The sequence below is a fragment of the Eulemur rufifrons genome, chromosome 7, assembly GCF_041146395.1.
Source record: "Eulemur rufifrons isolate Redbay chromosome 7, OSU_ERuf_1, whole genome shotgun sequence".
Lineage (NCBI taxonomy): Eukaryota > Metazoa > Chordata > Mammalia > Primates > Lemuridae > Eulemur > Eulemur rufifrons.
In genome coordinates this window covers 277,298,843-277,326,750 of record NC_090989.1, presented here as the reverse complement: position 1 = coordinate 277,326,750, position 27,908 = coordinate 277,298,843, and the positions used below count along the sequence as shown (strand labels likewise).

The 27,908-nt window shown below is 37.2% G+C and overlaps 1 protein-coding gene across 9 annotated transcripts in view; it reads left to right on the top strand.

The window, feature by feature from the left end:
• MAPKAP1 (MAPK associated protein 1) overlaps positions 1 to 27,908 on the top strand; it is a 237,538-nt gene that overhangs the window by 23,580 nt on the left and 186,050 nt on the right. For 7 of the 9 annotated variants that reach the window (XM_069476789.1, XM_069476790.1, XM_069476787.1 and 4 more), the window contains 3 exons: positions 760 to 1,087; positions 3,495 to 3,584; positions 15,859 to 16,007. In XM_069476789.1, the coding sequence (XP_069332890.1) occupies positions 829 to 1,087; positions 3,495 to 3,584; positions 15,859 to 16,007 (498 nt within the window). In that variant the 5' untranslated portion in view covers positions 760 to 828. The remainder of the gene's footprint in view (positions 1 to 759; positions 1,088 to 3,494; positions 3,585 to 15,858; positions 16,008 to 27,908) is intronic. The other 2 variants (XM_069476791.1, XM_069476792.1) reach the window with 2 other exon arrangements.

Genomic DNA, 27,908 nt, shown 5'->3' with positions numbered 1-27,908 from the left:
TAACCACTGTCTTGTAAATTTTTTTTTTTTTTTTTTTTTTGTATTTCCATTTAACTGAGGAAGTACCATCTTGTTTCTAGAGTAAACATCATTACAGTTTTAACAGGATTGAGGAAGCAGTTCTTATAATTAGTTTCTAAAATAAGAAATTAATCTTGCAGTAGGCAATTTTGATTAATAAGTTTTATTTTAAAAGCACAATATTATCTTAAAGGAAAATACGTTTATTGAGAAAAATTACTTTGGTGATACATTTTTGTAAAATCCCTAATAACTCAGAAAGCATTGTCTGTGCCCCTTTAAACACTTAACAAATATATGAGAGGAGGAGAAATGTAAACTGATGAAATACAGTTTCATACTTTAGCACATCATTTGAGGAAAATACAACTTGTTCCCTCATGACCTTATAAAGTAATGAGAAGACTGCATGGGAGTGAAGGGAGAAAGAAAGGAAAATTTATGGTTTTAACAGTAGTCATGTGCGTTGAATGGCCTGACTAAGGAGTTACTATTATTTGTTTTGCAAGAGAGCAAGCCTTCCTCTCTGATTCCATGGAGATCTCATTGACTACAGCTGCAGCCCCTAGTGCTTGTAAGGATTTCCTTTCAGCTTAGATTTAATCCTTTTAAGCTCCTGGATACAGGGATAAATGTTGATTTTCAAGGTAGCATTTTACTGCATTGAATTTGTTTGAAAAATGATTCAGTCATTTTCTGCCTTATTCTTAAATATTGCTGTGTACATCATGTTTCTAGGTAGGTGAGCTCGTGAAACAATATGAAGAGGAGAAAATAGCCTTTTAAGGAAATTGGCCCACAGAAAGGATGGCCTTCTTGGACAATCCAACTATCATTCTAGCTCATATTCGACAGTCACATGTGACCAGTGATGACACGGGAATGTGTGAGATGGTTCTCATTGATCATGATGTTGACCTAGAGAAGATTCATCCTCCTTCAATGCCTGGAGACAGTGGGTCAGAAATTCAGGGAAGCAATGGTGAGACTCAGGGCTATGTATATGCCCAGTCAGTCGATATTACCTCAAGTTGGGACTTTGGTATTAGAAGACGCTCAAACACAGGTAAACATTGTCTTCCAGTCATGTATTCTGAGCTTTAAATCAGTAAACAGTCTTATGGATAATGCGTAATGTTGGAATAAACTTAATGGGAGAAGCTTCTGGGTATTAATAGGAACATGCATGTGTCAGACTGAGTCTGAGCAACATCTCCATCTCTGCAACTGTATGGAAAGGACATCTGGAATGTTATTAGAAGGAGCTAGACAGAAGAGGGAGAGGTGAAAAAGTTGGCTAGGAGAGATATGTAGGATGTTACCTTTCTAAAAAATCATCATGTGGAAAAGGAAATAGCACTGTTTTGAGTGTCTTCAAAGAGCAACATTAGTCCCAGTAGGTAGATTACCTAGAGACAGAATTGAGTTTGATATAACAAAGAATTTTGAACTGCCCAAGATAGTTCTTGGCCCTGGAGGAGTTACAGGGGGCTGGGGGAGTGGGAGGAGACATCCAGGTATTTGTTAGGGCTGGTTTTAATAGGAATTCATACCCTGGGTGTGAGATGAGAAAAGGTGCTCCTGCTTTTGATACTTTACCTTTATATTCTTAAGTTGATCACTAACCTTAGATATTTGTGGCTTGAAAATGCTCAACTTCAGTATATATTAATGTATTTAGTCATTAGCTTTTAAAAGCTTATCATTGCCCATTTCCCAGTTAATATTTTTTGGTAGCCTTTCAAGGAGCATGTGATGAACCAAGGCCTTTTTTTACTTAGATAAATTATTTAGAATACATATTATATTTGTAATATGACAGGATATTCTAGGAGATAATTTTTTTTTTTTTAGACAATCAGAAAATATAATCTGCAAATCAGCAGCAGTTACGTGTTAACTCCCAGGAAAGGTAATGGCAGTAGAACGTTGGAAATATTTACATATTTATTTTCATGATCCAAATGTAAAATGTACAGAAAGGAGTATTGCAGGTAGAGCTGGGTACAATTTACAGTGAAAGGCACATTATGGTTTTGACTCAGAATTCAGCATCTGTGACATCAGAAAGAATAATTTGCTCTCACGATGAAAATAATTAATAACATTTCCCAGTATCTAAAGGAACTTTTATCAAAATAGGATTTGAGTGAAGGTTTGAATATAATTTAGAACCGTTGATTCTCAGTTCTCTAGTTGAAACTGACTTCGTTGCAAGTTATTGAGATGATATCTTATATGACAGGTTGAATGGATTTCAGTATGAGAATGCTGCTAAATTGAGAGCTTTATGATTATATTACATTGGCTGTACCCTTCACATTTATTAATTGCAATTGAATGTATTTTTCTTCAGTGAAATTTGGTTAGATATAGTGACATTGTCAGAATGCTTTTCCCAGCATAGTTGAAATTTCTGGCAAGATTATTTTCAGTATTTCTCTATCACAGTGCTAAGGCAGGAGTGTATGATTTCCTACTTCGAAATAAGCTAAAAAAGAAATTTATTTTATTTATTTTCTATTAGCAATATGCCAGGATAGGAAGTTGCAGATTAGCAAGAGAAAATGAATTTCAAGAGATGACATCAGTTGTGACTTTTCTTTTCCATTGTGAACTCTGTATGCAGCTGTTGTTAATGGATGCTGGATGTTATTTTTTAAAGGATCAATTCACTGACTTTTGAAAGTTGATCAGCCAGTGGGCAATATAATCACAAATGTATAATTTTAGGTGACTCTTGCTGTTGAAATTTCTTTAGGTAGCACTTAGATGCTAATAATTAATTGAGATTATGGGTTGTCCTAGTGACCAAGCAGTTTGCTTTTTAATCCTTTCAACATATCTTAAAATTTTGTAAAAGAAAAATTGTTCTTTTTAAGATTTGACTAATGTTACAAAGATACAAATCATTTATTTTACTACCTATAAACTGTTTCAGCCCACTGAAGAAAAGCTATGCTAATTTATATAGCTTTGACATTTTATAATTTTCATGATTTTTAGATAAAGGATTTTATATTTAAAACTTTAATAGTCTAGTCTGAGTTCATTTATCTTTAATTTTTGAAACGGGTAGAGTAATTCATAACAGTAATTTTATTCCTGTAATGTAATATTCACTTCAGTTCATTTGTGCATTAAAATTCCTTTAAGACCGTTATTAATGATTTATATAATGAAATGTCATATTAATCACAGAAGTTTTCACATTTTATTATTCTCTTCCATGTTAATACTATCTTTATGATCTCTATTAATGTTTTATATCCTCTAATTTCAATTATAAATCAAGAATATTTTCATGTTTTTGTTGGTATTTGCTTTTCAGGGGTGCCACCTTTAAAATTTTATGACTTTTTCCCTACATATGCAATATAAAACATCTTTATTCATATAAAGGTAGTTAATTATGTCTTTGTTTATAGTAAACTTTCATTGACAAACTTATAGTTATAATATTTCTTTTCAAGCTCAAAGATTAGAGCGACTCCGAAAAGAGAGACAAAACCAGATCAAATGCAAAAATATTCAGTGGAAAGAAAGAAATTCTAAGCAATCAGGTAAATGGAAATAATTTTAATTCTTAATTTGAGATTTATATATTTAGTTTATATTATTATGTAAGAACATTTATTTTTAATTCATCCTTTTAAATCCTCTGGGTAGGTACTTCTTGTGTTTTGAGCTTCGAGCTCTTTCATTTGTGTGCCTTGCCCGTCTGAAGCTGTGTGTTCTTTAGGTCTTGTTTTTTTAGCCACCCTTCATTCTGGGTCATAGAGATTGATGTGTGCAGTAGACAATTTTGTAACAACTGTCATGCCAGTACTTCGTTCTTAAGGTTAAGGAGTACTCTATGATTTTTTTGAATGGGCCTCTGGGTTATAGATTCATTCCTCTTGGCAGTTCCAACCTAGACTCCCTTGCTTCATTAGTAGCCTTAATAACAATCTTTTTTTTGCATATATGCTAATTCTTTTCCTTTAGCTTAAAAACCATTATGTTGCTGGTATTACTAGCATTTGATATATGTGTTCATATGGTATGTGTATAAAGCCTGGCCATATTATATATTTTCAAAGCTTCAATCTCAGCAAGACGAGAAGACTTTTAAGAAAATTTCAAAAGTAAAATGCTATTAAAATATTTTATAATGGTTATATTATGTTTTCTAGACTTTCTCTTTTTTTTCCTCTTTTAAGAGAAATGTCTGCAGTCTGTCTTCTTTATCCTCCCAGCACCTCCTGGTACCACACTGGCATGTAATAAATGCCTAATAAATATTTGTTGACTGGCTCCATTGCAACATAGTAATTATAAGACTAACCATATTAATGATTATTAACAGCATCACCTACCTAGTGGTGTATTAGGCACTTTACATGCATTACCTCTAATGCAACGATCTTGCAAGGTATAGGTATTGTTGCTGTCATTTACAGATGAGACAAAGGCTCAGAGAGATTTGATTAACTTGCTAAAGTTATACAACTAGGAGTTAGTAGTGCGATAGGGTCATGTTTTGTATCCAGCTGTGTCTGCATTTAAAGGCCAGTCTCTTTGTGCTAACCCACACTGTATAAAGTGCTTATTGCTTTTTTCTACTGTGATTATAGACTCAAGTATCCTGAGTAAATATGATTTTCTCAGTGACTAATTCTAAGTGATGACTATGTAGAACCAGAAATCCCATTCACTACTTTTTCTTCCTTGTATCTCATTGTATGACTTCCTGTAACTCTTCTTAAATGTCTCTTTAGTTTTGCTCTTGATACTTTTAAAATCTCACTAGCCTGGCCTTTTCTGTTGATTGAGTTAATACTTTTCTCTGTTGTATTTAACACAAAATGAAAACACTTTTTATCATTTATCTTGTCCACTTCAAATTTTTTGTATATCTTAATGCAATTCTTATTAATCTCCTCTTAATGAATACAGAGCCAGTTAATCCGAGCTCTTATGTCTCTCCAGCTATCCTTTATTTGCCTTCTTCACTTCTATATCTTTAAAAATTATAAATAAAAAATAGAGTGAGGAGAGCACCTCGAATATAAGTACATTAATCCCTTTTAAAATGTGAGAAATAAGTTCTTCAGCTTAAATTTTGACACATCTAATAAAGAGGATTTTTGTTTGCTCCTCCCCTACTCATTCCTTAAAGTCTAATTCACTTTAACTTCTGTTCAGTGTTTCACAGAATGTGCTGCAGAAATGGTCAGTTCCTCTTTGCTTTCATTTGTAACCGCACTGTGTATTGTATATGTATTCTCTCTCTCTTTCAGTGTCCTTCTCTCCCTTTTATGTCTCTCACAGATTTCATTAAGTGATCCTGTGATCTTACTTCTGAAGAAGCTCCTTAATGTGCCTGTTCATGCTTGAAATGTTACCCTTGATTCTGCCCAGACCAGCAGCTAGCCTGGTGGTCATTCCTGACACTTAGAGGGAACCTCATCAATGCACAAAGGAATGTCTTTGAATTCTCCCTTAGGCTGGGTTCCATCATTAAACCACACCTGGAGCTCTGGGTGTCCTGAAGCATGCTAGAAAAGTGGAGTCAGCAGTTAAACATTTATCTGGCAAACTGAGTTGCCGTTTGGTTTTTATACATCTCTCAAAAACATACTCTCTTTTGGCAAGAAATAGCATGTGTATATCCTTTTGATCTTCATTGGGAATTTTGGATAGGTAAATCATTTATTCATTCCCTCATTCTTTTTCTGCTATTTATGTTTTGTTAAAATCCTTTCATCTGTTTGTTTTGTTGTTTTATTTCACTAGAAGAATCATTATTCTAAATAGTGACCTCTCCAGAAATGTTTTTCTTTCACAATTATTTTGTCTTAATTCAGTCCATCCTTTAAGACACAATATAAATGTGACCTTTTCATAGAGGAAATGGAAGAGCTGGTAGAGGCAATCTGGTCCATAACCTGAAGTTCTTTATGAACTTACTGATCCGTATGCCATGAGATCACATGATAAACGAAATACCTTAGAGTAAGATCCTTTTAGTCTTCCTGTAACTAAAACTGCATGGATAAATATGAAGACGGTGTCATCAGAAGTCTCCTTCATCAGGAATAATGTCATATCAGGGTCCAACTATTTTTAATTTTATTGTTTTAAAATGGCATTAGTATTCTTTACGTGATTAGTTATTACCCTTATTCATTGAGTCATTTAACAAGTATTTCTTCCATAATTTCGGTGTGCCTAATAATTCTATGCTAGTTGCTTGGAGAGGAATACATGAGTTCTGTTGTCAATAAGTTTGAAGTCTAATTGGAAGACAAAGCTTTTTATGTATGAAGTGAAATAATAGCTCAAAACAATAATATAGTTTATATCAATTATTTATACATATTCCTGAAGTTATATAACCTCTATTGTTGGTTTCTTAAATGCATTTCCAAATGCAGTGACCGTATAAAAATCATAAATGCATCCAAAAGTGCATGTTAAATGACATTCCCAATACATTTCTAGGCCCTACCTGTGGAATTTCTGATTCAATAGATAAGGGGGTGGGCTCCTCAAATCTGTATTTTTCAAAAGCTACCTGGGTGATTCTGATGAGTAACCAGCTCTGGAGTATATAATATGTTAGCCACTAAGTTTGTTTCCTCTTTATGCAAGTCCAGCAAATTAGGTGTTAATACGTCTGTATTATAGGTGAGAAAACTGGAGCTCAGAGGCTAAATAACTTTCCCAAGTTACTTACTCATAAGTAATAAGTGGCAAAGCCAGAATTTTTCTCCTAGCCAGTTTGACCTTAAAGACCTTAGTCTTTCCACTGTGCTCCACGCCCTCCCGTATCATAGGCAGAAAGGAGCTGCTGCTGCTGAAGCTTTGGGTATTGAGGAGTCTTTGGTGTTCCCTTGTTCCTTTCCCTCTCTGGCAGCTATGGCCAGAGTTTGGGGAAGTCACCAAGCCCTCTATATTAAAAAAAAAATTGTAGGGAATCTAAAAAAAAGGTAAAAGTGAAAATAAGCTACCAGTTATCCCACATCAATAGGTAACTGCTATGGTTAATATTTTGTTGTATTTATTCTAGATTTCATTTATTATGATGGTATATATATTCCAGACAATATCCAAATCTATTATATATGCTCTCTTTTGTGATTTTTATGCACACAAGTGCATAAAATGTTGTAGTTGTCTCCATATAGATCCTGCACTTTTACATTTCTTAGTAAGGTCATTTCTAGATGCTTTGTGTTACCATTGCAAATAGCATCTTCTTCCTCATAAGTTTCTTATTGGTCTTTAGTAAAGAAATCTATTGTTTTAGTATATTTAATTTGTATCCCACCACTCACCAAACCCTTATTAGTTCTAATATGCATTGTCATCTTCCTGAATAGTATGTGATTTATCATAAAACTGGTAATTAAATTTCCAGGCTATTTTTCCAGTTTTGTGTTTGTTGGGGACTTCCAACCGTTTATATGAGTGAGGGCTTTCAGTTGTAAATAACAAAAAGCAACTTGAGGAAGAGTTTCAAGAAGTCCGTTTGTACTTTACAAATGACTTGGAGCCAGGAGGAAGATCTCTCATGACCTCCTGCATCTTATCTCTGCTCCTTTGTGCCCATCTGCTCTCTACTTCCTTCTCCCTTTCTGCTTCCCATGCCACAACTTTTTCTACTTCTCTGACCCAGAGTTATTCATTCAACAGATTATTATTATTAATAAATAATAAGCTATTCATTCAACAAATAGTGAACAAGATGAAGTCCTTATCTTCGTGGAGATATATTCTCATGGGGGAAGATAGTGAACAAACGTAGTATGTCAGAATGGGATAAGTGGCATAGAGAAGAATACAGCCAGGTAAGGAAGATAAGGAATGCTAGGCAGGGGATTTTGCTATTTTATGTAAGGTCATCAGGGAAGGTAATGTTTGAGCAGAGATCTGCAGCAAATGAAGAGGTGAGTCATGCGGATACTGGGGGCTGAGTGTTCTAAGAGGAGGGAACAGCAAGTGCAAAGACTGACACAAAAGTATACCTGGTGTATTCAAGGAATAGCAAGGGAGGGCACCTATTGGTTAGAGTAGAGTAAGCAAGGGAAGAGTGGGATCAGAGAAGTCAGTAGTGGGACTCCCGATCATGGAGGATCTTGTAAGGAATTTTATTTTTCTCTGTGATGAGTTGATTTGATCAGAGTAGTGATGTTATAGGTGACTTACTTTTTTTTTTCAAGTTTAAATTTCCTTTAAACCTTTTTATTGCAGAAAATTTCAAACATACATAAAAGTGGAGAGAATGGTTTAATGAAACCCCCACACCTATCACCCAGCTTCAACGATGATCAATATGTGGCTGGTTTTGTTTCATTATAAATTCTACTATCTGCCCTCTTGGCTTGTTTTTAAGCAGATCCAAGCTATTATATAATTTCATGCCTAAATAATTTGTGTTTTTAACATATAACAAAACTGTAGTACTACTGCTCTCCAAACAATTCTTTAATATTATCTTAATACTATTTATATTATTTATTTTAATTATTATAAAGAAATCTTTATTATTACAGTAAAAAGAATATTTCAAATAATTATTTGTTTATAATATATATTATACAGTATATGTAAATAATGAAATAATATTATAAAGAAATAATTCTTGGCTGGGTTTGGTGGCTCACACCTTGTAATCCCCGTGTTTTGGGAGGCTGAGGTGTGAGGATTGCTTGAGGCCAGGAGTTCAAGACCAGCCTGGGTAATATAGTGAGATGCCATCTCTACCAAAAACCAAAAAATTGGCTGAGCATGGTGGCATGCACCTCTAGTCCTAGCTCCTCAGGAGGCTTGCTTGAGCAGTTAGGAGCCTGAGGTTACAGTAAGCACCACTGTACTGTAGCCTGGACTACAGAGCAAGACCCTGTCTCTTAAAAAAAAAAAAAAAAGAAGAAGAAGAAAGGGGGAGGGGGAAATTCTTTAGTATTATCAAATATTTAACCACTATTCATATTTCCCTAATTATTAATATCTCAGATTTTTCTCTTTCTGTTTTCTATTCCAATTGGTTAGTTCGAGTTTGGATCTAAGATCCTCGTATTACTTTTGGTTAATATGTCTCTTTTTTAAATCTAAATATTCTTGTTCACTTTTTTCCTTGTAATTTATTTGTTGAAGAAACTGGATCATTTGTCCCATAGAATTTTCCTACATTCTGGATTTTGCTAATTATATCTCCATGTTCTCATTTAATATGCTTCTCTGTCTACTATGTCCTATAATTGATCTAGAAACTTGCTCAGAATGAAGTTTGATTTTTGGTAAGAGTTTTTTTTTACATGTTGTTCTATACTTCATATTCCATTGTATCAGGAAACATGGAATGTCTTCTCTTTGGGTTGGGGGAGGGGAAATGTCTTCTTTTTTGTGATGTTAAGATTGATGGTAAAATCAGGTGTTGTTCATCCATTAAGTTACTCCTGTTTGCTTTTCATCTAATGATTTTAGTGGCCATTAATGGGCATTTCCTAGATGCATTATTTCATCAGGAGTTGCAAAATAGTGATTTCCAATTTTATAGTCTTTTTTCATTTATTAACTAATTTTCATATGAAGAAGTTTTCCTAATCCGTTATTTGGTTAACCTTAGATATAGTCCCTATAAGAAAGGATGAATGCTTAATTCTTTTCCTTTTAACAGTTTTCAGAATTATGAGTTTATTCCTTAGTATTCTACATAGATGACCAATGAGGGTTTTTTCCTTTGTATCATTATGAACTCATGGGTTTGTAAAGCATATTTGACATTTTTCAATTCATAGTGATTTCAATTATTCTTTTGCATGCTAAAGTTATTCTTTTGTGTAGTGAGTCCCTTCATATTGGCTTCCCTTCATATTGTGTTACACAATATTGTGTTACACAAACCCCAATAATCTTTCATAGCTTCCTTGCTTTCTTGTATGACAGGGTGTTCCAGGCTCATCTTACATATTTCCTTCTCCAAATCTGGCATCAGCCATTTTCCCAAGGATTCTTGTTCTTTTTAGTGGTAAATGGCGTTGGGAGACTACAACCTGAGTTCTAACGATGCTCACCAGATTAGTTTTTCCCTTGTATCCCTTTTTAGTGGGTAGAGCTCAGAACAAATTTTTTTAAAGAGAAAATATGTTGTGAGTTAATGCTGATAATTCCAATTCAAATTTGTGGTTGGAGAATATTTACTTTTTTGATTTTATGTTTATGTATCTTTTCTTTTATGCAGAAAATCTTGGTTCCAGAATAGAAATACCAATGTCATTACTAACAACATGATTACTAAAATGACTAAGTTTTTTTTTTTTTTTTTTTTTTTTTGTTGTTTGGCTATATTTCATTAGGGAATGTACAGTCAAATTGCTGGGTAATAAAGTTACTTAAAATAGTTCCTCTCTTTGTAGTTAACCTGCCAATTCATTACATGTAGGTTCATTTATTTCATTTTGCCTTTGTTGTTAGAGATTATACTTTTAATTTAATTATCTTTTATAATTATATAAAATATTTACATGGTTCCAAAGTCAAAGACATAAAACAAGATAAAGTCAGAGAAATCTAGCTTTAATTTGTGTTCCCTCCACTATTTATTCTTGCTTTTCTTTTAACTTCTTTTCTTCTTTTTTCTTTTTTTTGAGACAATGTCTTGCTCTGTCTCCCAGGCTAGAGTGCAATGGCATCATCGTAGCTCACTGCAACCTCAAACTCCTGGGATTGAACCATCCCCCTGCCTCAGTCTCCCAAGTATCTGGGACTACAGGCGCGTGCCACCAAGCACGGCTAATTTTTCTATTTTTTGTGGAGATGGGTTCCCACTCTTGCTCAGCGTGGTCTCAAACGCCTGGCCTCAAGTGATCTTTTAGCCTTGGTCTCCCAAAGTGCTAGTATTACAGGCATGAGCCACCGTGCCCAGCCCTTCACTCTTGTTATAGTCATTTTTAAAAAAGGTTTTTTTTCTGTCCATTTAAAACTATAAATGAACATATTCATATTTATATCCCCCTCTTTTAAAATTAAAGATAACGTGCTATACACACTATTTTGTATAATGCTTTTTTCACTTAGCAACACATCCTGAGGGTTATTTTGGAACAATATATAGAGATATGTTTCAATCCATTTTATAGCTTTGTAGTATTCTGTGACATAGATATGCCATAGTTTAGCCAACCAGTCCCCTGCTGAGGGGTATTTGATTGTTTTCAGGCTTTGCTCTTGCAAATGGCGCTATAGTGAATAGCCTTGTGCATGTGTTTTTTGTTTTGTTTTGCCAGTGTATTAGATTAGAATCCTAGAAGTGTTGTTGTCTTAAAGGGTAAATGTATATGTGATTTTTCTTGATAGTACCAAATGCCCCTTCATAGGGGTTTTGCTATTTTGTGTTCCCACCGGTAACATATAGAGTGTCTATTTGCTCATAGTATCAAACTTTTAGGTTTTTCCCAAACTGCTGGAAGGGTATCTCAATGTAGTTTTAATTTACATATCTCTTATTATGAATGTGGTTGAGTATCTTTCCATTTGTTTAAGAGTCACTTGCATTTCCTAGTTTATCATTTGCCTCTTAACTAGTTTTTTCCCATACAAAATTTTTTTCTTTTTATGTGGTCAAATTTATTAATTTTTCTTCTTATTCTGAAATTTGTAACATATTTTAAAAGACTTGTATTGGCTGTTGTGTGAAGAAGAGGGAGGGGTCGGGATGGGGAAGGCAAGGGCAGAAACTGGAAGACCAGTTTGAACATGATGATAATAATCCAGCTTTGGTAGCTGTAGAGGCAGTTCTGAGTATCTTTTGAAGTGTCTGTTGATGGGTAGGATGTAGGGTATGAGAGAGAAGAGTCAGGATGACTCCCAAGTTTTTGACCTAACAGGGTTGAGTTGCCATTAACTGAGAAGGAGAAGATTATGGGAGGGGGTGTTTGTGGGAAGATCAAGAGTTTGGTTATAGACACGTAAAGTTTGAGATACCTAGTGGACATCCAAGAGGAGGTGTCAAATAGAAAGTTGGATATGTGAGTCTATAATTTCAGGGAGTGTTTATGGTTAGAAATAATCATTTGGGAGTCACCAGTATGTAGAGAATATTTACTTGGGTTTTCCCTTTTTATTTATTTACTTTTTTTGAGATATACTTTACATACAATGAAATGTACGGACATTAAGTATACAGTTTGGTGGTTTTTGACGCACATATATGCCTGTGTAACTAGCATCTCAGTCAAATGTAGAGCAATTCCTTCACCTCAAAAAGTTCCCTGGTGCCCCATTCTAGTCACTCTGTTTCCCAGAGGCAATCATTGTTCTGATTTATATCATCACAATTTAGTTTTGCCTCTTATAGATGGTATTTAAAAACATAAGGCTGGATGAAGTCACCAAGGGTGTAGATGTAGATAGGGAAAAGGTCCAAGCACTGAGGCTTGAGGGACGGGGAGGAATCAGCAAGGGGTCAGAGGAGTTGCAGCTTGAAAGAGAGGAAAGAGCCAGATAGACTGGAGTCCTGGGAAGCAAGTGAAAAAAGTGTTTAAAACTGGAGGGAGTGATGAACCGTGTCAAATGCTGCTGAAAAGTCTTGTAAGACAAGGATTAAAAATTGACCAATAGATTTAGCAACAAGGGGGTCATTGATGACCTTGGTGAAAGCTGCTTTGGTGGAGTGATGTGGCCTGAATGCCCGATTAGAGTGGATTTGAGTGAATGGGAGGAGAGGGATTGGGCAGCAAGAATATAGACGAACATTTTGAGGATACGAAAAATAGGAGAGTAAATGGAAGAGAGGCAGTATGGGATAGAAGGAGGATTTTTTTTTTATTTCAGCATATTATGGGGGTACAAAAGTTTAGGTTACATATATTGCCTCCCCCCCATCAGAGCTTCAAACGTGTCCATCCCCTAGACGGTGTGCATCGCACTCATTATGTATGTATACCCCCATCCTACATCTGCCCGACACCCGATTAATGTTATTCCTAAATGTGCTCTTAGGTGATTATCAGTGAAACCAATTTGATGGTGAGTACATGTGGTGCTTTTTTTTCCCATTCTTGGGTTACTTCACTTAGTAGAATGAGTTCCAGCTGTATCCAGGAAAATACAAGAGGTGCCATATCACCATTGTTTCTTATAGCTGAGTAGTACTCCATGGTGTTATATACACCACATTTTATTAATCCACTCATGTATTGATGGGCACTTGGGTTGTTTCCACATCTTTGCAATTGTGAATTGTGCTGCTATAAACATTTGAGTGCAGATGTCTTTTTTTTTTTTTTTTTTTGAGACAGAGTCTCACTCTGTTGCCCGGGCTAGAGTGAGTGCCGTGGCGTCAGTCTAGCTCACAGCAACCTCAAACTCCTGGGCTCAAGCGATCCTACTGCCTCAGCCTCCCGAGTAGCTGGGACTACAGGCATGCGCCACCATGCCCGGCTAATTTTTTGTATATATATATTTTAGTTGTCCATATAATTTTTCTATTTTTTTAGTAGAGACGGGGTCTCACTCTTGCTCAGGCTGGTCTTGAACTCCTGACCTCGAGCGATCCACCCGCCTCGGCCTCCCAGAGTGCTAGGATTACAGGCGTGAGCCACAGCGCCCGGCTCAGATGTCTTTTTTTATAGAATGTCTTTTGTTCTTTTGGGTAGATGCCCAATAATGGGATTGCTGGATCAAATGGTAGGTCAACTTGTATCTATTTAAGGTATCTCCATACTAATTTGCACAGAGGTTGCACTAGTTTGCAGTCCCACCAGCAATGTATGAGTGTTCCTATCTCTCCGCATCCATGCCAACATTTATTGTTTTGGGACTTTTTGATAAAGGCCATTCTCACCGGAGAGCAAAGATACTGAAACTGCGCGTTAAAAAAACGAGTTTTTATTTATTTATTTATTTTTTTTTTTAAATGAGGTGTTTTTTTTTTTTAACGAGCAGTGTTTCCAGTAAGCGGGAAAAATTGACAGTGGAAGACTGATAAGAGAATTGCTGGATTGCCTTGAGTTGGCAAGAGGGGTGGGATCTAGTGCACAAGAGAGGGGCTAGACTGAGATAAGGGCATGGGCAGTTCATCCATGGTAATCGGAGGAAAGGCGGGTCAAAGTGCAGGTGAAAGGATGCAAAAATTCTCTTTGGTGGTTTCTATTTCTCCAAGCCATAGGAAGCAGGGGAGAGGGCAGAAGATATCAGGCTGAGGAAAGAGGTCCAAGTGTGAATTAGCCTGACAATGGAAGAATTATCACCTCACGCCTGACCCTACTGGTAACAGTTGTGTAACTTAAGTTTGCTGTATCCCTTGTAACTTATCTCTTAGAATCTTGTGAGAACAGTTCTAAGTGAGGAAAATACCTTGTTCCTGGCCCATAATAGGTGTTTAATAAAGGATCATTTCTTTCCCAAGTGTAGCCATTAAACTGTTAATGGAGTATAGGTAGAAAAGTACTTCCAATATTTAAAATATCATTTTAATCTAATTGTAATCTAACACCTTTTCAAATGTGCATTTAATATGTTGATTACATACACTTATATATTCAGAATCTGGAATTGTGTAGTCAGGTGCCACATTTTTAAAAAGAACTAGATTTATCATTTTTCTTCTGGTTTGCCAGTCAAATCTGTAGGGACTTGTATGATAAATTTGCTTCACCAGTCTGTTGTCTGTTGGAAAGGTAGTTTTAGTTACATGTTTTAAAAATTCTAAGTTACTGAGTCCTGTTGATATCTCTCGGTTTAATTTGACTATGGTCAAGAGTAGAATGAGGTTGAATCTATTTATTGGAGATTTTAAAATCTCAGATTGATTTATTTAAAAAGTTTAAATATGGGCATTTTCTAATCACAAAAATTAAAAGTATAATGACCTTCATGTACTTATCATCCAGCTACCACCTTGATTGATGTTCAGATTGGTTTACAGAATTAAATGATCTTTGAGACAATATAGAACTAACTTATCTTAATTCACTAAGGGGTAAGAGCTGAAGATTCAGATTTAATAAATAATTTAATCTGAATTCTTGCATCATTATCTTATTCATTCATGCAACAAAATTTATTAAGGGTCTGCTTTCTTCATTAGTGCCTTTGAGCAATGACTAGGAACCATGGTTGGGTACAAATCCTAGGTCTGCTACTTTCTAGCCACGTGGTTTAGGGCTGGCTAATCAAAATATTCTAGGCTTGTTTCCACGTTGACAAAATTGAGATAATGCTGGTATCTACCTCTTAGGCTTGTTATGAGGATTAAATGAAATATGTTGGTTTGCTCAGTAACAGTTACTGTTATTAATATTATAAATACCCTTTCTCTTTTTGCTTCCATATCATCTTTGGCATCTAGATTTTGTGCTAGGTACCATTGGAAAGTGTGAGAGGATTGAGATGTGCATCTTGACCTTGAAGGACTAAAATTCTAGACTCGCCTAATATTAGAACCAGGAGGATCTTTGAGATTATCTAGTTTGACAAGCCCAGAGGGGTTTAGTGAACTGTCTAGTATAACATAGCTACTAGCTGTAGTGGCCAGGCCTTGCCAAATATTCAGGTCTTCTAATTGTGATTGTTCTTCTTATAAAACGACTACTCTGTTGCTTTGTTTGTCCTTCTTTAAGCCTTAGTCCTTCTAAATTGGCAATCCTGGCCTGCATGTTTTTCAGTGTTCTGCCTTTTCAGTGCGCAAACATTGAAGTATATGTGGGACTTTCTGTACACATCAGACCTGAACATGTCCCTGGACAACTCCCTCCTTAAGGTTCCAAGGAAGACTTTTTAGGGAAGGTGGACAAGCTGTCTCTTTGTGTGTAATCACAAAGATATTTTTATCTTCCTCTTGTGTCACAGCCCAGGAGTTAAAGTCACTGTTTGAAAAAAAATCCCTCAAAGAGAAGCCTCCAAGTTCTGGAAAGCAGTCAATATTATCCGTACGCCTGGAGCAGTGCCCTCTGCAGTTGAATAACCCCTTTAATGAATATTCCAAATTTGATGGCAAGGTAAGTAAAAGTGAGACTTTGTCCCTTTAAATAGAACTATAATTGAGTGGAATTGTTGGTGTTATTATTAGATTCACAGTTTCAAAAATGCATCATAAAATATCAGTTGACAATTACAGAATGTCACTCACATTTTCTAAGACTGTAGGTGTAAAAAAGTGTGAATTTGGGCTCAATGTTGTTTCCACAGTGATATATCTGGGAGGATTACAACAAAACAGTCCTGAGATCTCTGTCTCTCTCTCTCTCTCTTTGTATATAGACAGATATATTAGGACTGTTTTGTTGTAATCCTCCCAAATGTGTGTGTGTGTGCATCCATTGTATTTCCTAAGTATACTTGAGAGTTTGGGTTAGTTGGATTGTGATTAATCAAGGTCTAATTGCATTGGGAATGCCTTGAAAGTGGTTTTAGAATGCGGTTTGCATTGTCTTTTCTGATTCTTTATTATAACTGCAGAAATTGTTGAGATTTGAACTTCATTTCAGAATTCTAAGCTATGGCTTTGCATCTCAGTATTTCACTCTAGGGTGATCTTGTGTGACTCTTGCTATGGAAGATGACTTTTTTTTCTGGAAACAGGTTCTTGCTCTATTGCCCAGGCTAGAGGGTAGTGGCATGATCAATTATAATAGCTCACTGCAGCCTCAAACTCCTGGGCTCAAGTGATCCTCCCTCCTCCACCTCCAGAGTAGCTGGGAGTATAGGGACATACCACCACACCTGGATAACTTTTTAAATTTTTTGTAGAGATGTGGTCTCAGTATATTGCTCAGGCTGGTCCTGAACTCCTGGCCTCAAGCGATCCTCTCACTTTGGCCTCCCAAAGTGCTGGTATTATAGGCATGAAACACTGTGCCTGGCTGAGGATGACTTTATTATTTTTGCCTCTTTGTTCTAACAGTTTGCTGTTGTAAAATAAAAGTATTATTTTCCTTTTAGAAAAATGACCACTGTTTTAGGTGGAGCCTAGTTCCATGTGCAGCACCCTTTCCCCCTACCCCCTGCCATTCTGTGTCTCTGTGCTGACCTGAGCAGGGCCTTTTTCAGGAGACAGTAACGGCTGATTTTTATATTTATTGCCATTATGTTTGCTGCCTGGCAGTAGTGTTGGGGTGCTGAGTGATAGCTTTTTCCCTGGAGGGGTCAAGTACAATTTGTCTTATTTCAACACCACTGCATTTAATAAACGTATAGCTCTTTGCTTATGTTTGCATTTTTTAAAAAATTCATGTGCTGGTTCTGTCAGTTGTCATCTTTGAGCAAGGAGATGTTTTTGAAACACTTTTTACCTCATACAGTTCAACATATTGCCATAGGTTTAAATAAGTCTCTGTGGCCATCGGCATATGAGATTATTGATGTTTCTGGGGAAAGAGAGCAAGAACTAGAAACAAAATGTATAAATAGCATAAAGTTCCTAATATGCTCAGGATAGTTTCTCCAAAAAACATCTGAAAGCACTTTTAGTAAATTATAGATTGTAGTGATGCAAAGCCTGCCTGTGCTGCCTTCTTCTGTTTCTACTTGTGGAATGTGGTGAAGAGAAGGAAGTTTCTCCCTGAGGGACAGGAATGCCAGCCTCAGGAAAACGGCTGAGTTTGACTCTATAGGATTTTTAAAAAGTACTATAATTGATTCATTTTTAGGTATGTGAGAAATTGGTATTGGGATTAAGTCACATGGCTGGAATTTATTTGCTTCCATCACGTGATACCATTTCATTGTTTGAGGATGTAATTTCTGGAATAATTGTAGGATGATACTTTTATGCCAACAAAATAGCACAGATTTTTTTTTTTTTTTTTTTTTTTTGGAGACAGAGTCTTGCTTTGTTGCCCCGGCTAGAGTGAGTGCCGTGGCATCAGTCTAGCTCACAGCAACCTCAAACTCCTTGGCTTAAGCAATCCTACTGCCTCAGCCTCCCGAGTAGCTGGGACTACAGGCATGCGCCACAATGCCCGGCTAATTTTTTCTATATATATTTTTAGTTGGCCAGATAATTTCTTTCTATTTGTAGTAGAGATGGGGTCTCGCTCTTGCTCAGGCTGGTCTTGAACTCCTGATCTGGAGCAATCCACCCACCTCGGCCTCCCAGAGTGCGAGGATTACAAGCGTGAGCCACTGTGCCCGGCCAGCACAGATCTTTTAAAATATTATATTCTAGAATTCTCCATATACCATTAGACTTAATTATTAATTGCTTAGGTTTGGATTTGTTAGAAGATTGTGAACTCTGGTTGAGATATGTATCTAACTTATTAGATATCCTTTGGATATTGTCAAGAAGAAATGTTTTTTAAAAGTAAGCCATTTCCTCAGTCACAAAGGAATTATTTTTGCTGGATGTGCGTTTACATGTAAGACTCTCAATGCTTTTGTCATAGCAAGTTCATTTGTAATCTACAAAAGATGTGAGCATGGAACAGTCACTATTACACATTGATTAAGAAAGATTTATATATCGATAAGTCTATCTTATGATGTGATGCTATTTTATTATTATCCTCCTATTATAATTGGTAAAATACAATTAAATCCTTGTTCTCATCTATTATTTAATATTGATGCATTTGGCAGATATGTAATGAAAGTGGCTAATATTTGAAGGATATTGTACTGTACATATTAAATTAGTCTTTCTTTATCTTTGTGAAATGCATCAATATGATATTCAGTGACATCTCAATGATTAATAGAGAATTATACTTGAGTCAAGCCTCTTTGTAACCTAGAAATTAAAATGACTATTCAAATAACACCTCAAAATGATCAAATTAGCATTTTGTGATTGCATAATAATGGGATTGTAGTAGTTATAACAGCACTATGGCTGCCTCTGGAGTTAAGATCATGTCAACCCCTTGATAATAAAGCCTTTTCGGTGAGAGTCGACTTTAATAATTTCCAGATTGATTCTTCCCATAAATCATCTGACGTTCAGCACTAAATTTTTGTTGCTGTTGTAACTTAAAATTATTTTATTTTTATTCAGCTCATATTTAAGAAATGAAATGAGTGTCCTATTTTAATGATTCACCATCTTGTCATTGGAACTGCATGCTTTTTGCCTCAAATGTGAGGGTTTTCCATGAATTTTGATACTCCTTTGTATTTTTTGTAAAGGTTTGTTAAAGCCTCTGAAATATGTACAGTTTTTCCCTACAAATATTCAGAATGCTTTTCTTGGGAATAACGTTTGCCTTATTTACATAATTAACTGAGTTGCTTAGGTCTCTTGGGTAAATGGTACATAATTAGGGAGAGAAGGGGACAGGGAAGAGTTTGGGGTCTAATTAAATATGCTAAAAAACTACTTAATTATGTATTTCCTCAAGAGACTGACTGCTGTGAAATCCTCCTTAAGATTAAACTGGCGTTAGATTTGAGAAAAGGATTTTGCTTTTGGTATGGCTTTACAATTACATTGTAGTTCAGCAAGCACATCTAGTGTTCTTAACAGTTTGTACAAACTGGATTGTTGGTTTTAATGATTCTAAGGATGAGCATCTCTTAGCTATTGTGCTAAATTGAAATGAATATTTTTAAGGAATTTTTGGTTCTTGTAGTTGCTTAATAATTTACAAAAAGTTTTTTATAGTGATTGGTTCATAAATTTTTAAGGCATGAAATTGAGAGGGAAAGGCTGTACTTAGGTGTACGCTTTAACAATTTTTTGGTCTGGTTTATTATTGTGTTCATACTATTTCTTTGGCAGATTGATGATACTATCTGTGACCTGTTTTAGAATCTTAGATTATCAATAACTCTGTTTACTGATCATTTGAAGTTCAAGGTAGATTGCAAAGCAGTTTTAGGGAATGCTTTGGTCAGACCAGGCAAAATCAGCGTCAGCCATTTGCCTGAATTATTCAGCATTTTTGAGAACAGGACCTCTGAATAGCCTTATTAACAAAACAAAATCTCAGTTCTAGAGGTTGTGACAAATAAAAAACTTCTTATACCAGGTCCTTCTGATTTCACTGTGTGTGGAAACTGTTGGTTGTGACAGGAGTTGCTTTGAGGTGACAACGGAGTGGGCTCTGCTGATGGGCAGGAAATATTCAGCACTTATTGCAGTGCTTCAGAATATGAGGAGTTTTTGACCTGCTTCTCCACCTGTTTCAAAATAGGTCATGTTTTAAGAATAAATCTAACCCTTGCCATTTTCTTTTTCTTTTCTTTTCTTTTGTTTCTTTTTGAGACTCTTGTCCTGGACTAGAGTGCCAGGCGTCAGCCTAGCTCACAGCAACCTCAAACTCCTTGGCTCAAGCAGTCCTGCCTCAGCATCCCAAGTAACTGGGACTACAGGCATGCACCACCAGGCCCAGCCCATTTTTAACCCCATTTTTAGTAGAGGTGGGTCTCACTCTTGCTCAGGCTGGTCTCAAACTCCTGGCTTCAAGTGATCTTCCCAGCCTGGGCCTCCCAGAGTGGTAGGATTATAGGTGTGAGTCACTGCGCCCAGCCTAAACCTTGCCATTTTCATGCCTTATCACGTATTTGAGAAGCTTTTGCTAGTACGTCATCACTATTCTCGTCAAACAGTTTGCAGATATTATCATCATCATTACTAGACCATCAGAAATTCAAGTACCCATTTCCAGTCAAACGGTTACTAATAAAAAATGATACCTGATTATCAAATTATGTCATCTCATTCAGTTTTTTCACCTCTCTGAACCTCAGTTTCTTCACCTCTGAAAAAGATGAGTGTTCCTTCCTTACAAGGCTGAGACCAGCAGATAGGATGATGCTAGGCTGAGAGGCAGTGTAATTGAGTTAGTAAAGCAACTTCAGTTTGAATCTCAATGACTCCACTTACTCCATTTCTTGGGGTCTTCATTTCCATGTGAAGGCCCAGTATCATGTAAAATTTACATTAAATAAATTTCCTTGCTTTTCTTTTGTTGTCTCTTGTTACAGAGGCCCCAGCTAAAAACTTAAAAGGGTAGAAGGAAAAAATATTTTTTCTCCCCTGCAAGCTCCAGTCCTCCTATGTGGAATGAAATGATGACAATATAGCTTCCTCATGAGGATTACATAAAATGAGGCCTATTTAGCAGGACGTGTAGCACATAGGAAACACTCAACAAATAATCCACTTCGGCTGCTTTCTCTTTGTAAAGGGGTGGGGGCGCAGTGATGATGTCTCTCCTGTGTACTTCATTAGGTTGTTGACAGGATTGAGTGATGTGTTTTTAAAACCAGGATTTTTGAATAGTGTGGTTAAGTGAGACGTGCAAAAGACTGAACTGGATGAAGGTGATCTGCGTGCTGAAGTTGAGGTAGTCCAGTGGTGCTTTGGCCTTTCATTTCAAATAGGAAGATTAAGACAAGTAATTACTTCTTTTGAGGGGGAGGGATGGCTATTTTTTAAACATATGGTGAAAAAATAGTTTGATATTAGTAATTGCTTGGCAATTTACTAACATGTTAAATATCTATTTGACTTAGCTAAATACTACTCTCTAAATATAAGGGAGGATGTTTGCCTTGACAAGTACTTAAAAAAGCAAACCAGTTCTGGTTCATAGAGATAACTGTGACTTTGATTGTGTTAACTTGTTGGAAAGTAACCATTTCTCTGTTAGAAACTGTTTTAACAGGGAAGCTGCAGAGAGCATGGGGGAAGGGATAATTCATGAGTGCTAATTGCTTGGCTGTTAATTTTCATAAGTGTTGATAGAAGCAGTTCCTTAAATTAAACTTTGTTTAAAATGTATCAGGGGAAATATTCCACAATGTCGAGCCTGAAGTGAAAATTAATATGAATGCTGTGGCAATTAACACATACTGGTTAATAGCTTTTAGCAGCATTTTGGGATGATAGTCCTTAAATACATTTTGCATGCTGCTCTTGTTTCAGCGTTGTTCCAGTCTATGTCTGGATAATTATGAACAAATGTTTTCTACAATCATTGGCATTAAATAGCTCTCTTCAAAGAAAGTCACTTAAAACTTTGTGGAAAAGCCACTAGGAAATGTTGCAAACTCAGAAAAGGTCAGCAAATTGAAATCTTATTTAAAAAAAAAAAAAATTGTCCTTAGAAGAAAATGCACCTCATCTGAATTTGGAAAATTTGCTGTTAAATATTATCATAAGAATGGTCCCTTCTAATATGTTAAGCTACTTTAGCTTCAGGATCTGTTTCTGAAAAAATACAGCCTGGGCTTTTTAGTATTGGCTTCTGTTTCTAGACAGCAGTTTTTGCTTATTGCTGCCTGAGCTGAGGCAGTGGCCTTGAGCCTAAGGGCCTTTCTCGCCTTCCTTCTCTACTCTCCCTCACCCCCAAGCTGATGTGCCCCCCTCCCAGAGGGTGACTGAAAATGAAGTTGGCTGCATAATACTCAATCTCATCTCCACCCGCCCCTTCCTTTTAATAAGAGTTCTCCTGGGTTTAGTTGCTTAGTGCCCAGTAAGAGACAAATCTAGGGTGACTGTGTATGTTCAGTTAGGAGACAATTAGAGACAAATATGTCTCTTTCATTGGCTTCAGTTTAGATACCTTTTTTAAATAGAGAAAAGTCTCAGCATGATTTTAGCAGTTATTCTCTTGGCTGTTTATCTCTATGACTGTATTTTGCTAGTCTTCCTTTTCATAAATCAACAGTTTTACTCTATTTTATTTCTGAAAGAAAGATGTTAGATATTCGCTACCTCTTTACACATTATGATTTTGTATAGAGGGATCAAATTCATTAAAGACATCTTTTATGAGATTATTTCCCCTTACCATTATATTAATGCTCTCCCCTTCCTTTTGCTTGACATTATGCTGAAAATCCCAAGGGAGACCTTGGGATTTTTGTCTTGGTGGTAATTGGTTAAATAGGAATCTTACAACAACAACAAAAAAATGTTTTCAGTATCTTACTCTGAAGTTAAATACTCTGTGCTGAGTTCTTATAACTAGCTTATTCCACTCTGAGCTCTCTGTTAGGCCTCATTTCTGTAGTTTGTTCTGAACCTTGCCAGTCTGTGGTGGCTTCCTTTGGTTGTGGAGCCATCTCCTAGAAAGTCCCATCAGAGATAGAATTCACCATTGACTTAAAGGCTTGTCAAAAGAAGGCAGAATTTTGCAGTGGAAAGAACTTGTCAGTCAGGCTTGGGTTAGAACCCTAGCTTTGCTATTTACTTGTTGTATGATATTGAGCAAATCACTTTGTCTCTTTGAGCCTGTTTTCATGTCTATAAAATGAGGTTAATGATATTTACCTTAAAATATTGTTGTGAGGATTCATTTCTCATGAAAATGAGAAATGCATACATAGCAAAGTGCCTGGTACATGGCCAGTGCTGAGAGACTATTAGTTTCCTTTCCTTTTACCACATTACCATTCATTTACTTCACATTTGAGGGCCTGCTATTAATATATACCAGGCACAGTTAAGTAAGTGCTGGTTACAGTGGTGATCAAAAACAGACCTAGTTTCTGGCCTCATGGAGCTTCTTCCCTTGGTGGGAAGATGGATATTATGTAAATAGTCCTCCTTATTAGTGGGTTTCACATCCACAGATTCAACCAACCTTGGTTTGAAAATAGAAGAAAAAAAAAACCAACAATGAAAAAGAATACAAATTAAAAAAAAAAAACAATTCAGTATAACAACTATTTACTTTGTATTTACATACTATAAGTACTATAGAGATGATTTAAAATATATAGGAGGATGTACTCGATTATATGTAAATATCACACCATTTTATTAATATATAAGGAACTTTTGAGCATCCCCAGGCTTTGGTACTTTGGGGGCTCCTGGAACCAGTCTTTTGACGAAGAGCCCAAAGGATGAGTAAGAGCTACTAGCTAAGTGAAGGGGAAGAAAAAGAATGTGCAGAGGGTCTGAGGCAATGGGGAGCTTGGCAGTTTCAAGTAACTGAAAGAAATCTGTGTGAATGGAACCCCCTTGAGGTAGATCTGGTGCAAGGTGAAGCTCAAGGGGCAGACCAGGTATGACTGGTAGAGGTGTTCTTTTTAACCTCAGGGCATTGGGAACCCTTGAACAAGTTTAAATGGGGAGGTGAAGTAATCGGATTTGTGTTTTAAACGATTACTGGGGCTATGCTGAGGTGTGTATCCCTGAGAAGGGTTTGTGAGGATAGAGAGAGCAATCAAGAAACTTTTTGCAGTGGTTTGGGTAAGAGAGAGTGGTAACTTGGGCTTACTTGTTGGTAATGGAGATGGAGTGGATAAATTCAAGAGATATTAATTAGTAGGCAAAACTGGTAGGATTTGTCTGCAGCCATATCACCCTGAAGCTAAGCAGGGTTGGACCTGGGTAATACTTGGATGGGAGACTGCCTGGAAATACTGGGTGCTGTAGGCTTAAAAAAAAAAGTGGTAGGACCCGATGATGGATTGTACATAGGGGGTTGAGGTAGAAAGGGGTTTCAAGGGCAGTTTCCGGCCGGGCGCGGTGGCTCACGCCTGTAATCCTAGCACTCTGGGAGGCCGAGGCGGGTGGATTGCTCAAGGTCAGGAGTTCGAGACCAGCCTGAGCGAGACCCCGTCTCTACTAAAAATAGAAAGACATTATATGGACAACTAAAAATCTATATAGAAAAAAAAATTAGCCAGGCATAGTGGCGCATGCCTGTAGTCCCAGCTACTCGGGAGGCTGAGGCAGTAGGATCGCTTAAGCCGAGGAGTGTGAGGTTGCTGTGAGCTAAGCTGACGCCACGGCACTCACTCTAGCCTGGGCAACAAGGTGAGACTCTGTCTCAACAAAAAAAAAAAAAAAAAAAGGGCAGTTTCCTGGTCTGAGTCTGGTTTATGGAGCTGGATGGATAATGAAATCATCCCTGAATTAGGAAGCACTGAAAGAGGACCAAAGATGAGGTGGACATTCCCATTGTGAGCTGGTTTGGGCCTGGTGACTCTAGGTTATAGGCTGTTACCATGTCCTTGAAGACACTATACATCTCCTTTTTGGGGGGATGGGATACACTCATTTGGTTTGCAACTGGGGACTCTAAGGCAGTGTTCCCTGAGATGAGAGTGGCGTTGGGAGCCAGGAGCTGCTTCTTGTTCTCACTTTGCAGCCAGCTTTGGAACTGGCTAAGGGCTTGCCTCCAGATGGCAGTCACCTTCCAGACCTCGGTCACCTTCCAGATGTCAGTCACCTCCTCTCCTATAATGGGGATGTGTTCTCAGATGCCCAAACCAACTCACCAGGCTTTTCAAAGGGGAAAATGAGTAGTGATTTTTATTTTATTTTTATTTTTTGAGAGAGTAATTTTATTTTATTTTTAGAGACAGGGTCTCACTCTTGTCACTCAGGATGGAGTGCAGTGGTGTGATCATAGCTCATTGCAGCCTCAAGCTCCTGGGATCAAGCAATTCCCCCACCTCAGCCTCCTGAGTAGCTAGGACTTGTAGGTATGTGCCATCACACCTGGCTAATTTTATTTTTATTTATTTATTTATTTTTTGAGACAGAGTCTCACTCTGTTGCCTGGGCTAGAGTGCCATGGCGTCAGCCTAGTTCACAGCAACCTCAAACTCCTGGGCTCAAACAATCCTCCTGCCATAGCCTCCCAAGTAGCTGGGACTACAGGCATGCTCTACCATGCCCGACTAATTTTTTCTATATATATTTTTAGTTGTCCAGCTAATTTCTTTCTATTTGTAGTAGAGATGGGGTCTCGCTCTTGCTCAGGCTGGTCTTGAACTCCTGGCCTCAAGTGATCCTCCCACCTCAGCCCTCAAAGTGTTGGAATTACAGGCGTGAACCACTGTATCTGACCTAAGAGAGTAATCTTAAATGAGGCGGATGTCAGATGTCATTTAGGAAATTATATTGATTATAATTCTTGAAGGTTAGGGGACTAAGAAGTAAAACATGCACATATTTTTGTTTTAATGTTGTGGTATTACTTCTCCCTAGCTAGTTAATTACTAGGTTAGCAAAGGAAGGAGGTCTGGTTAGAATGAATATTAAGCGCTGAGGTCCCAGAGAAAGCCTAGAAGACAACCCTTGGAAGTATGGTGAGGACTGGTGATGGTGGCATTTTACATTCAGCCTCCTCATCCTGGGGCACCATGATCTGCATGATTTGCAGTAGAGAGATTTTCGTCTTGCTCAGAGAACTAGGCCTTGATTTTACTATCTTGAAGGCATATAGTCTTCAAGAGAAATCATATGACAGATGGTCCAGATTTCTCTGTGACAACCTAGGATCACCCAAATGGGCACAGAATTAAGATGTTTTAATTCTCGGAGATTTTTATTTTCATTCTTATTGACATTCACGATCACAAAATGGAAACTTGAGTTCCAGGACTGAAATGTCACGTGGTAGAAGGAACACCAGCAGGGAATCAGATGTGACTGTTATCCCAGCCTGTGCAGTTCTTTCTCTGAGGTCTTGAACAAGTTATCTCCCATCTATGAGCCTTGGTTTCTGCATATTTATAATGAGGACCTTGGCTTAGGTGACCTCATGGTTTCCTTTTGGCTTTAAGGTTCCAGAGTTTTGTGATTAGGGAGGTGATTGACATCAGTGAGATGTAGAGGGTTACAAATGGGAATATTTGAACTCTTGAAGAGTTAATCTGTGTACACATTGGAATTTTCCTCTTAATTATTATAACAAAACTGTGATACAGAGAGTGTTATCTCTAGATGAGGTGACAGGCTCAGAGAGATAGTGACTTGCTCAAGGGTACCCCACTAGTATGTGGCAGAGCTGGTATTCAACTTCGTTTTTCTTACTCCAGTACCATAGCTGTTTCTTCTAGACTCTTATAGTCATTGTTATGGAAGAAACAAACACTGTTAATGTTTGAAATTTTTCAAAATTTGAAAACAAAAGTTCTTCCTTTACCAGTGGACTTGAGATCTGATAGATTCGTTTAGATCTTATTAGTTGTGTGGGTTGGGCAAGTTACTGTACCTTGTAAACCTTAATTTCCTTATGTATAAAAAAAGAAATAATGAGATATTGGGGCTGGGGAAGGGGAAATACTTTATACATAGAATCTAGGCCGGGCGCGGTGGCTCACGCCTGTAATCCTAGCACTCTGGGAGGCCGAGGCGGGTGGATTGCTCAAGGTCAGGAGTTCGAGACCAGCCTGAGCGAGACCCCGTCTCTACTAAAAATAGAAAGACATTATATGGACAACTAAAAAAATCTATATAGAAAAAATTAGCCGGGCATAGTGGCACATGCCTGTAGTCCCAGCTACTCGGGAGGCTGAGGCAGTAGGATCGCTTAAGCCGAGGAGTCTGAGGTTGCTGTGAGCTAAGCTGACGCCACGGCACTCACTCTAGCCTGGGCAACAAAGCGAGACTCTGTCTCAACAACAACAACAAAAAAAAAGAATCTAGTATATGCCCCACAAATGTTTGTTTCTTTCCATTGATCTTCCTGTTGTACAGAGTGGATTCATTTATACATCTCCACCTATCCATCCGTCCAACAAATTATTTACTAAGCCCCACACTGTACTGGCTTATTCCAAACATTTATTGCATGCTGACTCTGTACTAAGCACTGATAAATAAGATGTGGCTAACTACCCTGAAGGCACTTGAAGACAAGAGCAGCCACATAGCCAACAAGTGGAGGACCCACACTTCACACACAGGGTTGTACTCAGTCTGGGGACTGTGACAGTGTTTCATGGCTTCAGGTGCATCTGACTAAGTGGAGAAACAGACCTGTGAACAAGGAACTGGAGAGTAAATGTATCAGATACTGTAGTAAAGATCGATATGGAAAACTCCAGGAGTGTGGAGGCAGCAATGACAAATAGTAGATGAATGGTAGCTCTGATCTGATCTAGTTTCTTATCCTTGGTGTATTTGTCTGAGTTTTGATTGAATTAATTCCTAAAGGGCAGGGATTCTACTTTGGTCACTCTTATAATGAAGCCCAGAATGGTACTTT